This window comes from Zeugodacus cucurbitae, chromosome 4, assembly GCF_028554725.1.
Source record: "Zeugodacus cucurbitae isolate PBARC_wt_2022May chromosome 4, idZeuCucr1.2, whole genome shotgun sequence".
Classification (NCBI taxonomy): Eukaryota; Metazoa; Arthropoda; class Insecta; order Diptera; family Tephritidae; genus Zeugodacus; species Zeugodacus cucurbitae.
Window position 1 is genome coordinate 67,508,875 of NC_071669.1, and position 25,948 is coordinate 67,534,822.

Here is a 25,948-nt window from a genome sequence, read left to right on the forward strand (position 1 = left end):
GAACTACTCAACCAATTTCAATGAAATTCGGTTTATAATATCTTCCCAGCTTCCCAATGATATGTTGTGAAAATAGTTCAAATCGGATCACAACCACGCCTACTTCCCACATACCAGAACTTTGAAGTCGAAGAGTGAAGTCGACTAGTGAAGATATCGGAATAGAACTTTGCAAACATACTGCATTTAAAAAGTGGCATCGCCCTTCTAAAAATCGTCGAAATCGGTCCATAAGTTTTCAAGACCCTATATATCGAAAATATAGATAAGTTTCACTGATATTTAGAAGAAATTCAAAGGGAATATGTTTCTTCTAATAATATATCTCCATGCGGAAAGTGAGAGGAAAGTTTTCAAACTTTCAATGGACCTTATACCATATATATGCCGAATATGTGAGTCAAATTGTTATATTAATAGAATTAAATAAATAATTTGCGAGAGTATTTCGGGCACCCGAAATTAGGCCTTCTGCAGGAAATGTCAAGAGCAAGGCACCAGAGAAACAATGGAGCACCTCTTCTGTGAATGTCCTGCATTATCAAGACAACGGCTTCAGCATTTGGGGGCTGCACAGTACGTTAATCTGGAGGAGATTTCGTTGGTAAAGCCACAAAGCCTTTGGAAATTCGCAACAAGCGCTGGCATCCTAAAGGATGACTACTCCTCATTAACCAAGTGACGGCACTCCATCTGGTTTCACAAGGGATCAAAACTGGTCTATGTGTGGCGTTGTAGCCTGCCAGAGTAACCTAACCTAACCTTCCTTACTTGTTATAAAAATGTTTTAACCGATTTTTTTTAGCCATGTAGCAGCTGACCAACAGATTTGATAAAAAAATGCACCAAAATAGTGTTCATGTTCAATTTTAAGACACACTGTGCTTAATTATATCTTAACTTTTTACTGTCTACAATAACAAGAGTACAGTGGTGTGATTTCTTAAATATTTACAGCAATTTTTATTGTCAAAATTTTTAATAACAAATACAATAAATTTAAAAAATATTACTTTTTTACTTTAAAATAGTTTTTATGAAATAAATAACTTCTGAACTTAATGGGAATCGTGTACATTTGTAAGATACACCGTATACATTTCGACTTTAAATTAGAAATTTTTTTAAAATATATTAAATTTAAATTATTAATAAATTATGGCCGTGATATTGTGTTCTTGAAAAAAATTCAATCGTAAAATGTTACAAAATAATTTAAAAAAAATGTTTGTAAATTAATTTTAGACCAAAAATATGTTATATGACATTTTTATTTTTTTTTTTTTTTTTGTAAAAATATATTTTTTCGATTTTTAATAACGTAAGAAAAGTTATGAATAAAACTTATGAAACAAAGCATGTCAACACTGTTTGATAATATTTATAAATAAAAATTCTCCTTAAAAATAACTACATTTATCTACATATGAATGTATGTATGTACATAAAAAATCGGAATTCATGAAACCACAGGAGTCAATACTGCAACGATATTAAGAAAGGGGAAACCCCTAATTTAACATTGAAATAAATAAATAAATAATTTTGTTTTAATATACTGACCGGAGGTCTACCGAGCTCCTCGCCCTCAGTAAAGCTTACCTCCTTAGTCGTAGGGGTTTTTACTTGCCATTGTCCCATCGGCATCCATACTAAATCTAAATCTTACCGTATGCTAGCTGTTGAAACTGCAAGGAGGAGGACGAGTTGCAATCATCTCATAACTTTCTTCTGGAATGTCCCACCTTTACGAAATCAAGTAAAAGATTTCTCGAATATCACTTTTTCTAAAAAGCTCGCGAAATAGTTTATTAAAAATCTCTGCAGATTTGTAATAGGTTCAGGGCGCTTTGTCGACTCATAATTGCTAATCTAGGATTTTCTTTTATTGTTTACGTGTATTTCCCTTTGGCAAACAGCTTAACAATCTAACCTAACCGAACCTAACCAACCAAAATGATTCCGTGTGTCACGGCAGCGCTACATAATTGGAACGAATTCGGATTTATACCCTTCATGTTTGGCAACATTCCTCAAAATTATATTTGACAACAATATAGACATAAATGTTTATTTTCCTTTTTCATACGACTTCTTTTATTTTATAAAAATACACACATTCTTCCTTACATACATATTAAGTTGAAAAAATATATATAGTATATGAACATTTATATGATAAACTGTCAAAAAAGAGCACATTAAATTAATACGTAATTTCAAAGAATGTTTTAAACAAGTCTTTTTTAATTCCTCCTTCCATCGAAATGTAAATAAGTGGCAAAATGGAATTTTTCTAGTGCAAAAAATGGTAGTGTTTAGTTACATAAATACAGTGAGAAAAAAAATAGAAATCCAGTTAATTGTTCGTAGTACAAGAGCTTAAGTAGCAACAAATGAAGTTAAATGCTGAAAGTGGCAGTTAATGGAAGCTACTACAATTTAAATGCGTGATTTCGATGACAGCTTGACATCGAAGAGTTTGCGCACGAAAAAGACCTAAAATATATAATATTTAGTATTAGTACTTTAAAAACAAAAAAAACTTTAAATGTTACCCACCTGTATGGAACATGCCACAATGATGACCGCAATTTGGCAGATGGAGAATGTTTGAATGTAACCGTTATTATCGTTGAGTAATGCAAAATCACGCGCTTCACGATTTCGGCTATAGGACTGGTAGGACAACATGTCGTTGATGTTACGCTCCACGGTGCCGATAGAAACCTAAAATTTGTATTTGGAATTAATAACTTCCATTCGTCTTAATAAAGTCGTAAGCACAAAAAATCTCATTTTTTAACTATATTATTTTTTGTACCTTCTGAGTGCCTACAAGAATTATAACCAACGAATTCGTTTACTTACTGTGAAATTTTGCATATTCAACTGGAGCTCTTCAATTTCCTTTGCATATTTGTCCCACGCATCATATTTCACGACTGTAATGTAAATGTTTACCAACTTGCCGGCGAAACGTGAGAACTGATTGTCAATGCATACAGAGTAGTAGCCACCAGGCGATACTTGGTCGGTATAGTCAGCAGTGGCCTGCCACTGATATGGCTTCACAATTTCATTCTTTGGATTACGCACTGCAAAGCCGGCCATGCCATCACCACCGCGCACAACCTAAATATTAAGAAATCACGGACAAATCAGTTAAAGTACTACTCAAAAATAGTTTTGCCAAACAGCTGCACTGCCGAACTTACGCTAAACGAAACGTAAAATGTGGCACCCGCCTGCACATATTGGAAGTAACAATCCTCTTTGCCAGCGTCAATGTGCACCTTATAATCCATGGCTACCGCTGGCAGATTCTCATACCATGGCTTATGGATTTCCTGTGTAGTTTCATCATTCGATGTAGTGAATGTTAAGAAACAAATTAAAATAAATGCCGATAGTATAAAACTTGTGTGCCACGTCAAAAAACTCATCTTTTTGTTTTGACTTTCACTGTTTCTGATTTGCTTGCTTGCTCGCCTGCTGTAAGCGCTGCGGCCAAAACAACGAATGACAAGCGCAAAACGAAGCAACAACAAAAACAAGGTTAAGTACACAAATCAGTGAAATCAGTGCAATGTCGCTTTGACAGCTGCGGTGCTGTTGTAAACGTAAGGGTTGCCAGCAACTGTTTTATGAACCGAATACTTTGTTTTGTTTATTAAAATCTAAAAAAGTGGTTATTTTGATTTTCTAATATTAAAAGTATAATTTTTAATATGTGTGTAGGAGTTATAATTATTTATTGGAAAATTTTTAATTTTTTTGTGCTAAACATTGACCTTTACAAAAAAATAAATAAAAAAAACTTATTTATGTTGAAAAGAAATTTATATTTTAAATAATAGCAATACTCATAAATAATTTAATTTAATATTTTAAAATTTTAAATAAATACACACTTTCAGTTTACTAAATAAAAAAACATTTGCAATTTTTTTCGAACGTGTGCTTTATTTTTTCTCGCATTTTTCATCTTTTTATTACTCTTTATATTGTATGTATAATATTTTGCTGTTCTTTGCATTTTCCATTTCGTTATTACTCTTTTTTCTTATTTATTTGATTTGCTATGCTATTTACCTTTTATCATTTCCAGCTTCTATACATTTCTGTTTTTTTAATTATTGTTTACAATTTTGTTGTTGTTGTTGTCAACTAACGAGTTATGAATTCGTTTCAAATGCATATGTATGTATGCCTGCTTGCCTTCGCTATTGTTTTATATTTATATGTATGTATTTGCTTTAAGAAATCACCACCTCCGCTACTACCAATTCGTTTTGCTAATGATTATGAACATGATAATGATGATGTTGTTGTTGCTTGCTTGCTTGCGCGTTTGTATGGGTGCACATGTACTAGTGTGCATTTAACGAATATGTATGTATGTATGTATGTAATTATTTATGCATAACAGCTTCGATTCAATACAACTTCATTTTGGCTGTATGACTTTAAATGCATTAAGTATCTGTTGTTGTAGTACAACTATCAAACTGTACTGTTATTTGTTGTAATATGTATGCATGTATTTCAACTATGTTCGTTTGCGTGGGAGTATATATGATTAATTGGAGCCTATGGCCGGACATTACGGCAGTGAACTCCTACTTTTTTTTTTTGCTACTACGTATGTATGTACTATGTATGTATGTATGTACTTATTTATGTTGCATTGGTGAGATTTTTTGCGGGGGGGTACAAATGGATGAAAGCGCTTAAATTTTATTTGCAATTTGTTAGAAACTAACTTTCTTGGACTTCGTTTGTGTTGGCTGAAAGTACGAGTATGCATGAGTATGTAAGTAGTTGTTGTTGTTGTTGCACCTATGTAAATGCTTGCTATGAGTTTGTATATCAAATATGTTAGTTGATTAAATGCAGAATAGTATTGTTTATTTCATATAATTTTTGCTTGGCTGCCATTATTTGTTGTTGTTTATGCTTGCAGTTTAGTATATTCTTTCTTTAAGTTTTATGCTGAATTTATTAAATATTTTTTTTTTACCAGCTCACAATTGAGTTTGCATACATCCAATGAACGCCAACCAGTTTGCCTTTGCGTTACGCACCAGTTAATTACAAAATTTCATATATGTATACTATATATTGTATGTATGTATATTTGTTAATATTACTTTAAGTTAATACATAATTGTTTTGGTTTTATTTTATCGTTTTTTTTTCGTCTCCAAAATGATTAAACAAATGTAGGTGGCAAGTTTGAAACTCTTATGGGCGTGGTTTTTTCGTTTGTTTTTCGCTTTTTTTTTTGAGAAAGGAAGTTACTTAACGGTAAATACTTTTGGTTTTACAAATTTCACAAATTTATATGTATTTTGTGTTATAATAATAAAGATTTTGACGGGTAAATTTTTTTGTTGTTGCACGCGTACAGTATATAAATAACGGTCATTTAACAAAGCGTAATTATTAGAAACTCCAAATGTTATAAACGAGATTTATTGCGGTACACTACAAGTATATAAGGTAAATATATATATGTGTCTAGGTTTGGTATAAATATGCTGGCAATTTTAGGCAAACATTTTTAGCAAGATAAATATTTTACAACGGACTGAGGGTGCATTTGTGTTGAAAAATATGCATTTTTGGAAATTTTTATTGTTTTTCTTTTGTAAGTTTTAGAAGACATGTATAATTAATACATATTTTTATTATTTTTTTACAGGTTTTAGAAAATATTTGTAATTAAATTTGTTAAAAAAAATAGTTAAATATTTTCCAAAAATTTTTGAAGCTAGGTATTTGTATATATAAATGTTTAATGTTGGTTATATTTTATAATTTTTAATTAAATTATATTATATATATAAAAATTATATTATAATTTAGTTATATTATAAAAAAAAATATAAAAAAAAATATTTTCAACCCTTCAAATTACTTAAAAAACAGCGTCTCCCTCAGCCACATTGTGGAAACATTGCATTTACGAAAAAAGCATAGGAAGAGGTTTTGTGTTGAAACAAATTTTGTATACACATTTTATTTTTCGCAATTCTCCCCCAGTATTCTCAATTTCCTAGGAAATTTTTATAATTTCAGTTATATTTTCCACACTTTTCTGCTATTGTTTTACTTTTAGTTGCTGTAATGTTCAGTTTTTACAATCATTTTTGCTATTTAACCAATTGCATATCTGTTTGTTTGTCTGTCTGTATAAATTTCGTTCGTCTTCGTCTGCCGCGCAATTTGCTGCACTCATTTGCCTATTTAATGCTATTGATTTGCTTTGCTGCTTTCATTTAATTATTTTTGTTTTTTGTTTTTGTTTTTGTATATATCATAATTCATTAGTATAAATTTATTATTTATATATGTATGTATATATATTTATAAGTATGTATGTATATGCTATTTTATCGTAATTTAAATTTATAGTTTTATATGGTATTTTTATATTTATTTCTTGTTTTTGTTTTTTTTGGTTTTTGTTTTCATTGCATCGTATAAAATTTTTCCCGCAAAAATATATTATAAAATGAGTATATTTTTTATGTATGTATGTATTTGTAATATTAATTTATTATTAATATATTAATTTATTTATCATCAACATACCTAACGCGTTACATATATACTATGTATATTACACATGAATGTTGTTGCGTTGCTGTGTAGCCATTCACACAAACCTAGCGCGTTTTTTTTTTCTTTTTTTTTTTTGTTTTAATTCATATAGTAAAAATACAGTTTGCTTCGTACGTTTTTGCTCGATTTTCTATTATTTTTTTTTAATTATTTGTAATTATTATTATTAATTTATTTTTGCTTTATATTTTCAATACAAGAGTTAATGCTTAAGTTTTTTTTTCATTTGCGTATATGTAGAAAGTGAGCTAAATTTAACTGTTATTTTATTATAATCTCTCTCTCATTATAATTTTTTAGTTTTATTTGTGTTTTATTAATTATTTTATTTTTTTTTTTTGTTTTTTTTTTTTGCTTACGAATTAGCAAATCGGTGTTCAACTGTTGTGTTTTGTGTGACCAGTCATGAGCATAAAGGACATTTTGTTTGTTTTTGTTGTTTAATTGCCTCTTGGTTTGGCAGAAAGACTAGTTTAAATAAGAGGTAGAGAATAATAGATATATGTAAGTACTTAACTGAATAAATTTGCAGCTTTTAAAGCTTCATCTTAACTAACAGCAACGGTTGCCCATGGGCATCCTAATATTTAAAGCTTTTATACTCATACCGGGACGCAACAACAGCGTTTGCTGTGTTTAAATGACTTTGCCTGCAGTTGTGGGATACTAAAGCGAACGTGGAGATCTGTTGTGAGATTGTAAATGAATAAAATATTTTTCTTGCAACATTTAAGAATAAAGAAATTAGATTTATGAGAGAACCCTGGGACAAATTTGAAATACCAATAATAGTCGGGACAATAAACTATTTACCGATTCTAAAAAATTCAACAACATTTTTGAATGAACATTATTGGTTTTATTTTTTTTTTTTAATTCTTTAATAATTTTTTTTAATTTATTATTTTAAGCCATTGAGAAATTCATATAAACTTTTTTGGTATAGTTAGGATCCGCAGATCAACGAAAAGTTGGATTGTACGGAATCTGCACTTAAAACCAAATGTGAGATTAAACAGAATATAGACGTGCATTCATCACGAAACGCTCTTTATGAAAGCAATATTTTTTTGAAACATTTTTTGTAAAATTCAAATAATTCCTTTATGATCCGAATAAAATCCCTTAGATTATTTTTCGAAGTGAATTCATTATGGGTTCAGTTTTGTATTACAATTTGGTTTGAATATAATCTAAATTGAATTTTAGTACCGAATTCAATGCTTTGAAACTAAAATTATTGGAATCAACAGCCCGATTGTTCTCCTTTCGAATTCCGATGCAAAAATGTAAGAGTTCGTAGAACATTCGAAAAAAAATATCCACAAATCATTTTTCATCATTAAAAAGTATCGAAATTTTCATGATTTCAGTATAGATCACAGAACATTCAAGCACTACAGCAATATCGGTCAAAAAACGGAACACATTAAAAATCTGTTATTGGGTAGTATTCTCTACATAAGACCTACCACACTTTATATAAAAATTTGAAAATAAATGAATTTTAATGGAACTTGACCTGGGATTTGTATAAATATTTTCGAATTTATAATATTATTTTATGGTAAGTTTGCCAAAATTTAGTAGATATAATTTCAAAAATCATAAATAAATTACATCAAAAGTCATTTAAGCACAGCAAGTAGACATTTCTATATTCTTTTAGTCAAAGCGTATACTTTTGTTAGTTTTTCGGTGCTGCCCATATTTGTTATAGAACTATTTCGGCTTTTAACTTTACATATTTTTATCAGCGCTATACATACATACGAAGTTCGAAGTATGCATGTGAGTATGTCTTCAAGACTTTATTTTCATAATATGCTGCATGAATTGAAGCTCAGCAATATGTTTTTGGTTTAGCATTAATTTATATATTTTAGTAATAATATGAACGCTTTTATTTTGCACAGTTGTAAAATTTGTTAGCTGTCATAAACCATAAAGTATATCTACAATTTATTATAATTAATTGTGAGTAAAGAAATAAAATTATTTATTTTTTTTATGATTTTATTTTACAATTACTGCATTTTTTCGTAATTAATTAATTAATTAATTTTTTTACAAATTTGCTTGTATGCACCTAAGTATGTATGTTGTAAAAAAGTCGCTATGGAACTGATGCTAAGAAAAAAATAAATATAAATAGTTATATATATTTCATAGAAAATTACAATAATTTTATTATAATAAATATCATAATAATTAAATTTATTCTTCCTTTTACTCGCAATTTCATAATCACGCCTATTAAATTGGCCATTTTCACTAGCGTCACTAAGTTTGGCCAACTTTCGTGTTTTCCTTGCTATGGCCGTACTACTAATGACTATGGTTTGTTTTACAAGTAAATTTAAATAATAAATATTTTTACAAGTATCGCTAAAAAATCATCAGTCGCATTCGGGTCCATCGGAGAAATGGCCGCGCACATCGAGCGCCGACGCTAGTTGGAATATAATATGCGACAGTGATGGATGCTCGAGTAACTCATTGGCTGGCAGCGGTGGCTCGCAACGTGGTCTCATATGACGGCCACGAAAGCCACGATGCAATCGCAGTACAACATCACAGAAGACGAAACGTAGCATAAGCGTACGCAAAAAGTCATCACCGAAGAACTGTACGTACGATGAGTCTGTTAGGGAAATAAATATAATTACACATATTCTTACAGGTTCTATCAATTTGTTAAACGCACCTATAAAACCTATGCCCTGCTCGATTTCATCGATGCGACAGCGTGTCACAAGTCTTGATGCCTCTGTTATGAAACGGTCCACATGCGACTGGCAGCGCTCCCAATGGTGTATGGGCACATCGCCGACATTGCAGATGTAGCAGAGCGCCGTCAGTGGGGAATGCAGGAACAATGTGAATAGCGAACCGTGATGTTGTACATCAGCTGCAAATGAAAATAATTACAATTATTCTCCTCCGTAATTATTTTTCTGTGAAAAATGTGTGTTTAGTATTACCTTGGAATGCGGGCGGTACATCCTGCGGTGACATTAATATGACTAATGGTTGGCCAAAGTACCGGGGGATGTGTTGAAAGACAAACGAATTATCCGAATCGATGATAATGAACATTGGTCTCCGTGTGAATGGATACAAATCGCCGGGATACAAACAATGATTCTCCTTGTAGGACTTCCCTCGGCACGCTATGCCACCGCCTTCGACGCCATCACGCTTGACGCTCGTAGCAAGGCCGCCCAATTCATAACCGTCTAAAAATTTAATAAGAAAGTGATAATTGGAATAATATTTCAGAAATATAATAGGACAGTTCCCATTTTTCTTTCTCTACAGTATGTCGGGGAAGATATAGGTTCTCTTCCGGAATCGTGAACATTTTTATCAAGTGAATGTATTTTCTTACATTAAATAAGTCGCGACAAACCCTAATCTTTTAAACTGTATCCAATATTATATCATCACTATTTTTTTGTAAAGTTCCTCTCTGTATTCTATGTGACCGTTCTGTTTCAAAAAAGTGGCTTCGAGGATGATCTCCATGCTAGTCTGGGCCTTGGAAGTTTCGAAAAGTTTTAGGTGACATCTTAAGATCTTTTGACTGTCCATCAAGCGATATTCTACCTAGTCCGAAGCTTCTTCAACTCTGTCCTATTAGTTATTGGCAATCAAAACCATCTTACGTGGTATATATTTGAAAAAAACTTCCACTAAAACCACAAAGTCATTGGTCAATCTCTAGCGTATTTTTGAGTGCTTGAACTGCTTCACTAAGAGACATGACTCTCTTTGATCTGCTCATGATACCGTAATCACTTTGAGAAGCTTTTCATTGTAGATGTCTTTTAAATCTGCGGGGCTCAAGACTAGAGCAGAACTTAGTACCGAAATGGCGCAATTTAGAACAAAATAAAAGGGTACATTAAAAGTGAAAGGATCTTCATTCAGAAACTTGAAGAGAGCAATGTGGAAACTGCCATTCCTTTAACACTTCTTGCTTAGAAGTAATCTAATAGAGGCAATCAAAAACTAAAAATATAAAACTTTCACATTTTCTTCTACTTACAGTCCTCTGGATGTTTTGTAGTCGAGAAACAACCATCAGCTGACATATATAAGAGTAATGCGCCTCCTGGAGGCAATTCTTTAAATCCACTAGCTAAGAACACCAGAAGTTGACTAATAGAAGGCTTGTATAGTAAATATTTATGAGGATTGTCTCGATAATGACGGCCATTTTCTAAGTAACCCTTAGAACCTGGAACACCATATGGTGGTATGCGGCTGGCAGCCGGGCTGGCATCGTGCCCGTGCATGCCATGTGTGATGCTCATCGGATGCGTTGATTCCGTCGGTTCCCGTTCGAGTGTCTGCAACATTCTACAACAACAAACACACAACGGATTAATATCGATATTCAAAATTACCAAAAATTTGTGAACTTACCTAAACATGTCCATTGTTAACTCCGAGAACTTCGCCTGCTCGCACGCCGAGCCCACAATGAGTATCTCCTGCAGGCTCAACGTCATGTGTGGCGAACGTTCACATGGTGGCGTCGTTAACGGCGACAACCTAGAACCGGAACCACTGAATATCAGTTGGTGAAGTCAAGCTATTCTAAAGAGACGACAGTGTGGGCCCGTGCTTTCACAGAAGAATTGAGAATGTGATGCTATAAATGGTGTGAGTGAGTGTGTGGGGTGGTTGGTGAGTGCGTGGAAGTGGGTAGTCAGCGAGTCGGTCGAACAATGCGACAGCGCTGTGAAGATGAAGTTTGCGGTGTGGGGGATTTGCTGGAGTGTGAAGTGAGTTGGTGGTGATTTGAGACTGATCAACTGACTGACATGTGTGTGCAAGTGACGCGTTGATCGGTGAGATGGAGTTAACTTAACAACAATAATGATAACAACAACAATGTCATAAGCAATTGAATTGTGAAAACAATAAGAAAACACACAAAAAAAAAAAGTTCGAATTTCGAGTTCGAAAATTTTCAGCAAAATAAAACTGTTATGCATTGTAATTATGTCATAATGAATGAATTAATGAATTAATGAATGAGTTAATGTAACTGCGCTTGATCATGAACATAATGTATGCATACATGACTTTGATGTTGTTATATGATTGTTTCGGATGTTTCAAGTCTTCTGTGATAAGCACAATAACCTATACATATAAATATCGTATCGCTTAAAACAATAACAAAATGTTATTAATAACCATAAACATAACTTATTTTTAAAGAAACTGTTTTTTTGTTTTTGTTTCTTGCCAAATCAAATTAAAGTTCGAAATCAATATGTAACCAGAGTACCTCCCAAAATAAATATGTACAATTCAACACGCAGTAGTTTTGCTCTTTTTCTTTTTTTAGTTAGTTAGTTAGTAAGTTTTTAGGTTTAAATTAAATTCTATTTCCTCCCACAGAAAGCACGGGCGCGGGCGACGGCGTTTTCACGGCGTCCGTGTGTTAAAATTTTGCGTTTTGACTCACCTGTGTGAAAGTATGATGGGATTGGAATCCGCATGAAGAACAGCCACGGCAGCTTCAGCTTTTATAAAACCTTTGATCTCTTCTAAAACTAATGACCATTCTAAATGGTCTTCTGGCTCGTAACTGCAATGGAAAATCAATTTTTATTCCAATTCTTCGAAAAATGTAAATTAAATGTTTAGTGCTTTCAGCTTAGTCATAATTACGTTGTTGTGTATTCCTGTATTTGCTTCTCCAGCTCCGTCACTAACTCACGCACCAGCTTCATTTTCTTCAACAGCAAACAAACAACAATGAATCGCGCATAATAGCGCAACTTCTTCACCATCAAATCGGGCCGATCCTCTTTGATCGCACGCGAATAATAAGCTCTACCCCTAATAGCTGCATAAAATTGATAAGCTTCGTTCAGGTAGTTCGTTTCGCTGGTTCTTAAGCTGGAAGTGAAGAATTTGTAGATTAGTTTGGTTGGGATAGCGAGCTTAAATTGCTTTAAATGGAAGCTTAGACGTTATCTTAATAAAAATATTGGTATCGATAAAAATTCCCCGCTGAGTCCTATAACAGGGTGCCGACTGGTAATAGATACCCCAGAGTCTCGAGGTGTCTAGCTAAGTTATGGCTTAACCTTTGGGTGTTCGTTGTTCCTCAATAGGTACAGTGGGGCTGGTTCAAGATGTCATGCGACCCGTGCCAATGATCAACCTGGCTGGGGGTTCTCAAATAGCTCAGTATCGAACGGAGCTTATAGATACTTGTCGCTCTCAGTTATACAATAGTTTTACATGCGTAGCAGGGGCTATGCGCAAACGGATCTTTTTTCCCCCACACTCGCGGGTTTAATTATCCTTCAAAAAGGCCGGGAGGAACCAGTTGTCTCGAAAAGAGCGTTTTCGACGAGATCTAGGACGGACAATGAAAAAAAGACAGGAGCTGACCTCGGTCTTGAATCATAGGCAAGCAATAAAATATAGGTGGAACTTGGCAAAGTAGCCAGATTGTGGTTACTAAATAGAAGGAGATGCCAAAGATGAGGTTGCTCGCAGTGCCTTCGCCAAGGAATGACCTATTACTAAAGTGGAAGACCTAAGAAGGCTGAAACCACCAACCAAGGTGGAGCTCATCAAGGAGCTCCGGGAATCCACTGAGGCCGCAAAATCGGTTATACTAAGTTTTACAAAATACAAAGCTGAACCGCTACTAAGTACTTACTAATTTGATACTCCACTAAATACTAAGCTAATTTAACACTAGTAAACGCGTTCGAGACTACTCACTAGTAATGATAATAAAGCTGTCCAATTTTGCTTGCAATTTCGCCGATTTGCCAACGCTTCAGTCCGTATTTCGAGTCCAATACCATGCGATGCTGTTGTTGGAATTTCCATAATTTCGTGTAGACATCAAATGTACGCCCGAAATACGCCTGCCACTGCCTGTGACCATATTGTGGCAGGTCTCTGCAGAAAGACCAACAAATATTATTACCACAAATCGAAAATATATAGATGGGCTTACCTGAGGCCGTTAAATAGTTGCTTAGACTTTTCGAGCAAATGACAAAACTCCAGTACTAACTTTCGATCCTGTTCTTCTGTGGATTCCATTTTCACCATACCGTTTCAATTTCTAATGTGTTATGTGTAATTTATTAAGGAGCTGAAATGTAAACGGTCAAAACGACGTTGAAAATACAAAATTAATGAATGAGTACGAGTAAATTGAGTAAAGATTAATTGAAATGATATTAGTTGTTGGATGGAAAGGTGTTGTGCTCATACAAACAGCAGCTTTACATAAAAACAATTTTTGATTTTTAATGGAATATTGTTTTTATTTTTGTTTTTCTATGTTTTTATTGTAGCCCTTACCGTAGAAGAAAATCAAAAACTCATTGCGCTCTTTCACGTTTGTCTACTGAACTATGAAATACTGGCATACCGAATGAATGGGGAAATGCGAATTGCGGTTGTAGCGGCGGCGACGTCTGTGGCATACTTACGAAAGTGATGACCATTTAAGGGGGGGCCCGACGTTGGGTTCGCAGCAGATATCTATGAGTGGCACTCACATTGAAAAAGCGATTAAGCACTTGAATGTATCTAATATTCTCACACAAACACACACACACACACAGAAGTAAACATTGCCAATTAAATCGTTCAAAGCAAAATTGTTGGCAGTAGCCGAGCACGTGCGGTGCGGTGCGGTGCGCTGTGTGTTGAATGTGGTAGACGTCAGTGGCACAAATAAACAAACTGAATCATCTTTTGATTCAATAAACGCTGCTGAGGAGGCATCATCGACGCCAAACTTGGCGGCAGCAACAACAACAAAACGCCCGATATGATCATCATCATCAACAGCAGCTGTTGTATAGAATAGCAAATATACTTATAAGCACCCACACACCCACACACCCACATACATACTTACATATGTGTTTGTATGTCATAAAGTATAGCCGCTTGTTTGCCAACTATGTGCAGGCGTACATATGTACTCATGTGTACTATTAGCTACATATCTGATTGCACTTGAAAGACAACAAAATAGTATGTGAATAGAGAAAAAATTAAAAAAAAAAAATTGAAAATATGAAAAATCTCCGCTCAATGACAGGCTGCCGGGGGAATCAATTACACATATTCGTAGACGAGTGAATGGCGATTTGGCGTAGGTGTAGCAGTAGCGGCGAAAGTGGTGCCAAGCGCATGCGGGGGCTAAATGTAGACTCTAAGTGGCACACTTGACGTAGCTAGGGGAGCTAAAGAATCGGCTTTTGGGGTGACTTAGCGCAAGTATTCGATGATTTTGTTTTTGTTTTTGAGTTTTTCTTTTTTGTTTGCGATGCATCGATAACTGCTGGGTAATGGTAAATATTTTCGTAATCTATAAAAATGTGCATAATGGAGAAGTGTACGAGTATTTTTGCATACTGAGATGTTGGTATTTAGATTAGTGTGTGAGTTGTTCCAAGTAAAATGGATATATAGTGGTATTTTTAGTTAAATTAAAAAAAAAATATATTATTTTTTATATTTATAAGGTGAAAACAAACTTTTTTCATTCCTAAAATTTATTTTATTTCATACTTTTCTTGTTTTCTTCTAGAGGATATTTCTTTAAAAAATCAAATTTTTTCAAAAATTTTTTTTTTTAGAATATTTCAAAAAAGGAAAAAAAGATATTTTTTAACTATAACTATAAAAAAGAAAAGAAATTAAAAAAAAAAATATTTTTTCAAAGACAAGTTTTTATTTATAAAAAAATCGAAAAATATTCGGATATATTTTCAAAAAAAAACAAAACCAAAAACCAAAATATAAAAAATTTATTTCTTTTTAATTTAATTGCTTTTGATTTAATTTATAATTTCTTTTAATCTGATAGCTGATTTACTAAATTTTAGAATATTTTAAATCTACTATTTTTCTTAATGTTATGTGTTATCTAGTGACATTTAAAAAAAGGTATATTAATTCATTTTCGTAATAATTTCATTAATTTTTTATAATTTTATTTTAGTCTAAATCAGATTTCTTATATAAATTTTTACAATATTTCAATAACAATTTTTTTTTTAATATCTTTACAAAAATTATAAAAAATTTATTTGTTGTGAAATTTAATTTTTTTTTATTAAATTTTAATTCTTTTTTAATTTTATAGCCAATATATTAAATTTTTGAAATTTCCATAATCTAAATTTTACTAAATTTTTATACACTAATATCCGAAATTTCTTGCTCAAAAATCAGTTAGACCGACATTCCTTTCTTGTAAAAAAGTATAAATTAAATTCCACAAAACACTTTAAAATCGGGGTCGCCTACTAGTACATGTGGAATGCCCCATTTGCATATTGGTATGTGCGTATATTTATATTTAAGTGCATGCCGCTCATTATAGCCCTCAAAACTCTAGCGCCTTGTTATTGTGCTACGGGGCCACTATTGACTTACTTATTTTATCAACATACAAGTGCATACACTATATACACATATATATATATGTATATTATATATACACCTACTTATATGTAGACATGAAATGTAAGTGTAGGCTGAAAGCATAAAAATGCTTGTATAAAAAACCACTAATGCGAAAGCACGGAATAAGAGCGAGGAACTAGTACATACATACATGTGTGAGACAATACACATAGCATATATATATATATATATATAGGTTTACATATGTATCAACAGCATGTGCTTGTGTTAATATTAACTCAAGTGCGAGCAACGCGTCACGCGTCATATGCAATGAGGCGAGAAATAGGCGAGAAAATATTAGTAGCCAACTAAATAAATGCAAAAACAAAAACACATTTTGCACACAAACAAAATGTTTAAATCTAAAATAGGTTAAACCAAAAATGTTACATTTGTATTGTTTTCAGCAAACACATGCATATTTATGTGCGAAAGCTCGATTGCGCTCTTTGGCTGCCACTTAGAAACAAAAAATTACTTATACGCCATGGTTGTCACACGCAGCCATTCGCAGGGTTACTGCTTTCAAATGCATTGATTTCAAAGCGCCAACAAATAAAGCATGCATTTATGCAAGTTTAGGTCAAATCTAACATATTTGGGTATTATCTATCCGCTTTTGTTTGTTGCTATTGTTGTTTTTATTGTCTTCTTAGCTGGTTTTGTATGCATTGTTATTTGGCCGCGTTGGGATTTTGCGCATAGCAAGCAATTTTTGTTCAGGAAAATAACTGCTTTAAATATGATTTCAGATTAATAAATCTGTGTGTGGTTATATTTAATTTCTATTTCTTTAAAATTATTTCGAAAGAAATATTTTTGAAAGTTCATACCTGATAATGTTTATTTATTCAAAAATTTTTTTTTCAAATTTTAATTTTTTACTGGTTTATCCGCAATTTGTATGAGGTTAAAATTGAATATTCAATAAATATACTTTATATTAAAAAAAAAAATTTAAAATACTTTTTTCAGCATATAAAACCTAGTTGATATTGAAAATTGTGAGGTCAAATTGTTCATAATTCGAATTATTTATTCACAATTTTTTTTTCAACTCAAATACATATTTAGGCATCACACTTTACGAGATGAGTTCAAAATACTTGATTACGCCTTTTCCAACATTTTCATTATTTAAAAGAAGATGCCATTAGCCAATAAGTATTATAGCTTAGGTTGGGTTAGGTTATAAGACTGTTTGCCATAGGGAAACACACATAGACTATAAAAGCCAGTTCTTTCTGATACCTGGATCCCCCCTAAATTAACCATTACGAGTCGACAAAGTGCTCTGAACCGACCTGAACCTGAAATCTGCAGAGATTAACTGATTATTAAGTATTATAATAAATATAAAAATTTAAACTTTCAAAAAAATTAAAAAATTTTAGATTCAAAATTTTCGTTTCAAACCATTTCATTTAAAAAAATATTTTAACTAAGAGAAGAATAGCTGAGATTCACGAATTTTAAAGCGTTAAACTTTCAAAAACGTCTATGGTCTGAGAACAGGAAATGAAGAAAAACAGACAAACAATAATCACAACAATATGCTAAGATGCGTTAAAAAAGTAACAACAACAACAACAAAAACAAATAATAGTAAATGATGCTTGTACAACAAGTGTACATAGTAACAACAATAACAACAATAACGCGTCTATGAATGCATCTTTGTGTATAAATAATGCAGCATTTGGTAGACAGTTTGACAGACTGACAGAGCCGGCTCAAGTTTCCAAAGTTTACACAGTCGTACCCAGCAGTAAATCGATAAATTTCAAGAGCAGTGAAAACCTGTAACATTTTGGGATGATATTGGTTACTACTAAATTCATAGTATTTTAAAGAATATGTGTCGATTTTTAAAGTGGGTTTGACTTATAATCCATAGCAAATAACCCTTAAATCATAATTTCACAACGTACTTCAGTGTTCATAATGGTATCTATTGGTCTACACTTTGCTTCCGCCGTTTTCCAATAGATGTCTCTAGGGTAAAGCACTGGTCGATTAAATCGATTAAATCGTTTTATATCGATCTTGGACATTTGTGTCAATATTAACCCAACAAAATTTTTGTGGAGATCTGTTTGCATCCTAAACTTATTCTCAACTGAAAAAATTTCACTTTTTGAGACGATTTCTCGACATTTGCACGGAATACACATGCTGCCAGAAAGATGGTCAAAAGTAGTAGCTAGCGACGGCCAATATTTTGAATAACATTTTTATAACCATTTTTATATAAAAAAAAACCTATAAATAAAGGTTGTAGACCAATATAACTAGTATTTTCTCTCGTATGAGAATAGTATAACCTTAAATCTCATATCTCTATATAGGTTTATATTATTACATATTATCAAATTTTCATCAATTCTACTCCAAAACGCACATCATTCACTCTTGCTCGTACTACATTTATTACCCACTGGGAACTACTCATCAATTCATTAACCTACACACAATCTACAATCATACCTACATATACGAGTAAATGCATATGTGAGTGTATTTATACAAGTATTTGCTTACTGCATTTCAATTGCTTTAGAACAAAAACAACAAATAACAAATGTCGACAAACCCAGACGAATGCTACGGCATCAACCACCTCACCGCCGCCAACGCAAAATAAACTCCTGCTATAACTGAATGCTTCTATATATATAGTATATTTTCTATTTCTATAGTGGGATGCTGCTCAAAGTACGTACGTGCTGACTGGAAAATCCAACTTAGCGGTGAATCATATGAAAAAAAAACACACCAAAAAATAAATAAAACTCATATATACATGTGTGTGTGTGTATGTATGTATGTATATATGGTAAAGTGTTAGAATAAATGTAGTCTAACGAGCAGCGAACGAATGATGAATAACGTTGGCAAAACGAAAAACGCATATACACACTTACAGCTCATCAACACGTTCGTGATAACATACTACAAACTGGCCGACGCGCCTCAAACTATGCAGCATTTTTCAGGAGTTGCTCTTCTACATGTTTATTTTGAAATGTGCGTTTGATTTTAACTCTTTAGAGTTTTGAACGGTTTGCAGGTAAATTTGTTTGTATGAATATATTCGTGTAAACGCTTATTTAACCTGCACTTTGTACAAATATACAAGTGGCTATCCTCTAAAATGCTGCTATGGTTATGCTTTCTGCGACAGGCTATAAATAAAATCCTCGTACAGGGTGTAAAAAATGCTAAGATCTTGAGCGGTAGACGAATATAGGATACTGAGAGAGAGTGACTAGCAAATAAAATATTTCTAGTTACACCTGTGACTATATAAATATGTATTCAACAACTATATTCTTAAAGACCGCATCAACGCTTCATCCACATTGTCACGTTGGCTCGTCTGTCTTCTTGTCAATGATGCTCACGATATTTGTCTAGTATCCAGCAGTCTACCACGAGTCATTGTCTATGTCTGACTCTCATTCATTTGGTTGACCGGTTATTTGAACGATTTTATGTAAATAAGAAACATTTAAGATTGTATGTGCTTTCTCTGTATTTTCGACACACATAGTATATATTAAACAGGCAATAGTTAAAATAGTCGTACAAACTGTTATATATAAAAGGTAAATTATGTATATGTAAATTTGTTCCAAAGTCCACCAATGCTGATGGTGTGAAGCTGTGAAAATATCTATTTTTAGTTGCTACTCTTCCACACTTTGTTCAACAAAAAATATGGACTTTATTAGGGCTGATAGGAAATTCATGTAAAGCGTTTGTGGTTAAAGCTAAGGGTCAAGCTTGACGAAATCGGACTACAACCACGCCCACTTCTCATTTAATACTCTTCCAAATTATTAAAATTAAAGTAAATTGCATTATAATAGATAAACATAAAGATATCGGAATATATCTGAACATAAATAGTCCCACTAATATCTGTAAACTTCTCGAATTGGTTGAAATCGGACTATACCTATCCAGGTCCCAATATACCGAATGTGATGACCCTACAACATATGACTGACTATATTATCGAAAATATCGTTAAAATTGTAAGAATTCTATATGTGATCAACTAGCTATCGTTTGCCGATAATAATGTGGTCCGTTGCTAAGACTGGAAAAAATCGGTTCAGTACTTTTTTTAACTACTGTCCTACTAAAATTATTCCCATTAATCTAGTTGACTATTAGCCGAATAAATCAGTCAATTAATGGGTTATCTTCCAACAATTTTGTGTAAATCTTTTTTCGAGCATATTTTCGTTTAACACCAAAATTCATATACAGGTCCTACAATAAACTCAGTACAGTGTTTTTCCACTTTCCGGTTGACTTGTTGCCAAATATATCAATCAATATGTGTGTAATATATTCGGCTGTACCCACACGTCTCCCTCCCTTAGTTACTTGTTTATTTTTGTACTTTTTTGTGTTTATGAAAAAAAAAACGCTCTAATGGAGTTCAAAAATAATTATTCAGGTCATTTATTTTATTGTTGATGGAATACACAATGTAGTTCGATAACCTATATAAAAGGATGTGAGAGGCTTTCCACATCATTGTATAGATTCATGCTGTATATAGCGATATACATATATGTCTATCTATATACTGTGTGCATCGATTCGAAAATAGGTTAATTTTACGCGCTCAAATGGATTAAATCTGCTCATAAATATACACAAAATATATTAAAATATGTACCTTTGAGTGAACTAATTTATATTATTCATTCCTCGTCGAGCACGCTTAACATGTGCTTAGCGACAATTTTGGCGACAGTCGAAAGAGTTTTGTGGACTTTCAGTTTTAACTATTTTATTGTTGTTATTCTTAGGCCCTTTCATGATTGGAAAGTGAGCAATTTTTCTCACACGCAAGTCTATATATAACGCTTTATTAGATAGTGTACGACAAAAAAAATAACCTACATTAAAATTTATTAGTATTCTGTTAAGGAAAGTAAAACTGTTCTTCATATATTAGTGGGTTAGTTCAATGTTACCATATATAATTTATATCCACGGGAATATTATTCTTGTATTGTAAATAATTTTATTATATAAACACTTTTACTGTTTATTGTGCGCCATTAACGACTGACTTAAAGACTTATTGATTTGATACTTAATTATTATGATTATTTGAGCGCATAAATCGGATGTATGCGTGTTTGGCAATATAAAAACGATTTTACTGACACGCAATAAACATATTATTTATTGGTTGAATAAAATCAACATAACTGTAAACTACGATATTCGGTCGGGAAATACAATTTAAGAAATATTTAGTACACTAAAATTTCTATAGAAATCGATGTCTTTAGTTTAGATGTTTTGGGGGAATTGTTTAGCAACTTCATGAAGAATTTGGATTTGAATATTAATTTACATTCATATATGTATATATGATGACCATGAATCGTTTGAGGCCTAAAACTATAATAATTGCTCTACAAGACAGCTTCTCGTGTACCAGCTTGGCAATTATGGTTCTCTGCCACGAAAAATATGTTAGAAAAGTGTCTTGAATTTCAAATTTCTTTGGTCCTCATATACCTCCTAAACTATTTTATTTGTCAACATTACTTTTTTCATAGAGTGTAAGTAGTGTGTAAGTAGTAGAAGAAAAATTTTTTATAGTTTTTTCCGTGAAAACGTTTTTTTAATTGCTTAGCAATAGCTAACTGTCCGCATTTAACACATTTCATAGAAACACATACACACACACACTTCAGCAAGGTAACGGTTTTTTGCTTTAATTACAGCAGGTATTTAATTCAATAATAGAAATTAAGTCACGCAATTCGACGAAAAAGAAATGCGGGGAATTGCGGTTTTAGAGTTGTTGTGTAGACGGTACAATTAAATATATGTGGCTCTAATGACTTTGATTACTTTTTGCCTGACGGTAGTTTGGTTATATCAGATATTATTGGTTTCGTGGTGTTAGTTGATCTATGAAATATTCTATGGATCATATTACAACAACAATTTTAAAATTTTCTGTTTATTTTTATTATTTTAGAAAAGTGGAAATGCCATCAGATAATTTCATAAAAATTAAAAAAAAAATATTCTCTAAAATATTTTTTTACTGAATTAATAGTAAAACGAACTCAAAAGTACTTAATTTTCAGTTAGTAATTATAAATTAATATTTTTGATTCAAAACATGAAATTTTTTAATTAATTATATTTGGACACATACATATATATACAGTATCCGACAAAATTATTGATACCCCACCACATTTTTGCTATTATTTGAATATTTCTTCCAAGAATACAACAAAACAAAAAATTGCACATACTATTGGTAGATTCTAGAAGCTACCAAATAATAACGGTATAATATTTACCGTTAGGTTTTGTTTCGATTGCAAAATGAAGACTTTTTGAAGATCACCTAAAACTTACAGTCGACAAAAGTATGCATACCGTGGCAATATTTGCGCGTAGTGTTTCAGTATTCACACACTGTATAGATATCGGTAAATAAACTTGAGAAAGGTTAAATTTCATCAATTTAATCTCAATAAAGTGTTTTGGCCAATACTTAAAAGATTTTTGTTTAGTTAAATGCCAAATTAGCATTAATAATCTTTGACTTGTTAAAATAGATTGGTCAGGATCATTTAATTGGGTAATGGTAAGAGAAAATCACAGAAAAATACTCCAAGAGCCAGACCACAACAATAAATAGGAAAATAGTGGTCTAGAGAGCGCGCCAAGATCAGACCGTCCAAAGGGCAACCACAGCTCGCAAAGAGACCAAAATAATCATAGAAATTAAGAAAGGCCCCACTGTTTCAGACCAATTTATTCAGAAAACTTTCCGATCAATGTTTCTGAACGAACAAGTCAGCGGAAAATCCACGAAGATTGTTATTTCAGCCCTACAATATTAAAACGCCTTTTTTGCCACAAATAGTTCAATTGTACAATATTTAAACAAAATAGAAAAACAATCAAGCGATAAATTTCACTGCTTAAACGATATACTCATTTTGCTGTTTACATTCATGTATATATACATATATATATATATATATATATATAAATCGTTTTTAATTTCCAAAGTACCCTAAATGATTGCCAAATATGTACATAGACTAGAATATGCAAGCATAAATAATGAGTAAATAAACGTTTACACTTTCACACATACACACACACACACAAACAAATGTATATATAAAATTTATTTATATAGTTGTGTACATTTAAAATTATGTATGCGGAAATACAAATGCAGTGGCCTACTTTTAGGGTGCCAAGGCGGTTTTTAGTTTTTATTTTTTTGCTGGAGATATTAAAAAGGTTCTGCATGTGCTCATTTGCATATACACATACAGTCACATACATACGAATCGAAAGCATTTTTTTATAAAAATTTAAAATTTCAAATATTTTTTTTTTCAGAGAAAGATTTTCATATAAATTATTATTTATCTATTAAATCAAATGATTAAAAATTATTTAATTATTCATTAAATTCATTATTAAATTATTCATTAAATATTTATGTTGAATCTTGAAATGGACTATGCTGTTGTTAATATTGCTCGTAACTACATATTTAAATTTTTTTTTAAATTATTGTACGAATTAACATTCATTCTTCACGCACATTTTATGTCATTTTTCTTAACTTTTTTTCTTTTAACTTTTTCTAATTTTTTTAAATATTTATTTAGAACTTTAAATTTATGTATTTATTTGTCATTCTTAACACTTCTCACTGTCATCTGTTTTATTGCCAAATCACTTTTCATAGCTTTTTCTTACAAATTTATAATTTTTTTAAATTTAATTAACATTTCATTCACCATTAGCATTTTTCATGAGTATTTTTAGTTTTATGTACACAAACACAAACAACCACTTACCATGCCTATTGACCTAGCCTAATTTATTTAATATTTATAAATATTTGCTTTTGGCACGATTTGACAGCCAACATTTTCGTAAAGCGCCACTCAAGCGACTAACTACACACCACACACACACACGTGCACAACTCACGATTTTTTAGTTTTACTTCCGCATCTGTATTTAGGCAACGGTACACTACTTGCATGGCGTACATACTGACATAACGGCATTGACTGCCATACCGAATGGGGCTCGTGAAGCCATTGTAGTGGAAATGTATTTACTGTTGCAATACACGAACTGATTGCCTGGAGCTTCATTCAACGAATTTAATATAGAAAATAGCAGAAAGAAAGCACACACACACGCTTATACTCATGCGTGTATTCACATATATATATTAGTGAAAATTTGGCATATTGACATTTGGCAAACACTAAACGTGACCATTTTTTTTGTATTTTACAAATATGTATTAATTAAAAAACAAACGCTAAAACACTTATGGAAAAAATCAGCACAACTCTCTTTTTGGCGCTTCCACACACACGCACACACACACACGCACACAAAATTAACTTGACCACTGCAACAACGCAGCGTGTGAGCGTACCATTGCTGGCGCCTACAAGTCCTGCGCGTGCACGCGTACAAGCACATATACACACACACGCACTCACACTCACACACTCAAACACACTTGAATCACGCGTGTTTGTATGTGTGTATTTGTTGTAAATACGGAAGCATTTGTACCTTTTTGTGAAACCGCAGCTCATTGTGTTCTCGTGCTTTTACACTTTGCCATTATCCTTAGCGCCACTGCCGCTTCCTACTCGTACCGCCGTAAGCCGTGTGACGTTGTTGCGTACACGAATTCGCACCGCCGCTGCTGAGCAGTCAGCAGTCGCCACCCACTACACTGCGTGTCCGTGGCTTCACTGACTAACTTGCTGCTGTTGTTGTTGTTGTTGCTGTTTTCCTATTTATCTTTGTATACAATTCGTCGTCTTCTACACTTGTATGCCACTTTGTCGTAGCCGTCGTCGTCGTCGTTTTCGCTTGAATTCTGCTATTTATTCAGGTTTACTTTGACTTAACGTGACGTGACTTCGCTATTTCGCACTTTGCCGCGCTTCGGCGCTGCTTTCTTTGTTTAAGATCCCTACTTGTCCTGCACGGCAGACAGACTCACCCACACATGCTCGCATAGCAGCAATTCTGCAGTGTGCTTTTAGGCGTTAAACACACATATATATTTATACAATTTTGACATTTTTTTCACGCAATGACCACTGTTCACACACACACACACACCTACGTCACGATACGTAAGTGTCATTAAACACCCACGCGTTTCACTTCGCGTTACGGAAAAAAAGAAAAATTTATTCCATTGATGAGTCGACACTTCGGCGTATTACTTGGAGCACTTGGCACTCATGGCATGCGGCCAGTTGATTTTTGATTTAAGTTTAACCGAAACCTAAGCGTAAAGTTTCACTAAAAACCGTAAATTCTGCTATGGCGGTGTGTCTAACGTGTGTAACGTTTTTTGTGGCGCTTACAGTTGGTCGATTTACTTGGAACGCCCGTGCGCCTTGTACTGCCGCTGTACACGCGTTGCACGCTGACCAATTTCGCGTTGCCTGGCGCCTGGCTCGGACAAGTCCTCGAACTCGTACTCGGAATGTGTGCTTGTTTTTTGGTCGCCGTTTTTACTGCTACTGCTACTGCTACTGCTGCTGGTGCTGGTGCTGGTGCTGGTGCTGTTCGACCGTTCAAACGCTGACATATGTTCGTATGTGCGGATTTGCCGGTTCTGCGGTGTTCTTTCGTTCGGTGTTCGCTTTTAATTTTCTTATTGTTGCTACTGTTGTTGTTGCTGCTGCTGCTGCTGGTAACTCACTATTTTACACTGAACTAGCTACTTGACGTGTAAAAATTTTTCATCTTTATGAAT

At 32.9% G+C, this 25,948-nt stretch overlaps 2 protein-coding genes across 4 annotated transcripts; both read right to left on the reverse strand.

Moving 5' to 3' along the window:
• Positions 1 to 2,069: 2,069 nt before the first annotated feature.
• LOC105214233 (transmembrane emp24 domain-containing protein B) lies at positions 2,070 to 3,531 on the reverse strand. The gene is made up of 4 exons (XM_011187544.3): positions 3,219 to 3,531; positions 2,872 to 3,135; positions 2,563 to 2,730; positions 2,070 to 2,499 (listed from the first exon to the last, which is right to left on the reverse strand). Exons 1-4 carry the CDS (start codon positions 3,444 to 3,446, stop codon positions 2,443 to 2,445), a joined length of 717 nt encoding a protein of 238 aa, XP_011185846.1. The 5' UTR covers positions 3,447 to 3,531; the 3' UTR covers positions 2,070 to 2,442.
• A 415-nt stretch (positions 3,532 to 3,946) lies between these two features.
• On the reverse strand, positions 3,947 to 24,882 carry LOC105214219 (protein SCAI). 3 transcript variants are annotated; one of them, XM_011187520.3, is made up of 10 exons: positions 24,742 to 24,882; positions 13,634 to 13,774; positions 13,393 to 13,575; positions 12,322 to 12,552; positions 12,116 to 12,238; positions 11,062 to 11,205; positions 10,682 to 10,995; positions 9,615 to 9,869; positions 9,338 to 9,541; positions 3,947 to 9,274 (listed from the first exon to the last, which is right to left on the reverse strand). In XM_011187520.3, the coding sequence occupies exons 2-10, from the start codon at positions 13,729 to 13,731 to the stop codon at positions 9,030 to 9,032; spliced, it is 1,797 nt and encodes a 598-aa protein (XP_011185822.1). In that variant the 5' UTR covers positions 13,732 to 13,774; positions 24,742 to 24,882; the 3' UTR covers positions 3,947 to 9,029. The 3 variants fall into 3 exon arrangements, with proteins under 3 accessions (XP_011185822.1, XP_011185814.1, XP_054085274.1); XM_011187512.3 differs by lacking the exon at positions 24,742 to 24,882 and adding an exon at positions 13,987 to 14,303; XM_054229299.1 differs by lacking the exon at positions 24,742 to 24,882 and adding an exon at positions 13,987 to 14,301 and having other exon boundaries at positions 11,062 to 11,190.
• Positions 24,883 to 25,948: the final 1,066 nt, after the last annotated feature.

Bases quoted from the DNA above. Each gene is read 5' to 3' on its own strand.
- LOC105214233 (XM_011187544.3), bottom strand. From the start codon at position 3,446: ATGAGTTTTTTGACGTGGCACACAAGTTTTATACTATCGGCATTTATT. The intron at 3,136-3,218 runs GTAAGTTCGGCA...CTTAATATTTAG, and splicing joins CATTTTACGTTTCGTTTAGC to GTTGTGCGCGGTGGTGATGG. The intron at 2,731-2,871 runs GTAAGTAAACGA...TACAAATTTTAG, and splicing joins TGAATATGCAAAATTTCACA to GTTTCTATCGGCACCGTGGA.
- LOC105214219 (XM_011187520.3), bottom strand. From the start codon at position 13,731: ATGGTGAAAATGGAATCCACAGAAGAACAGGATCGAAAGTTAGTACTG. The intron at 11,206-12,115 runs GTGAGTCAAAAC...ACTGATATTCAG, and splicing joins CCCATCATACTTTCACACAG to TGGTTCCGGTTCTAGGTTGT. The intron at 9,275-9,337 runs GTGCGTTTAACA...TTTCCCTAACAG, and splicing joins GCAGGGCATAGGTTTTATAG to ACTCATCGTACGTACAGTTC.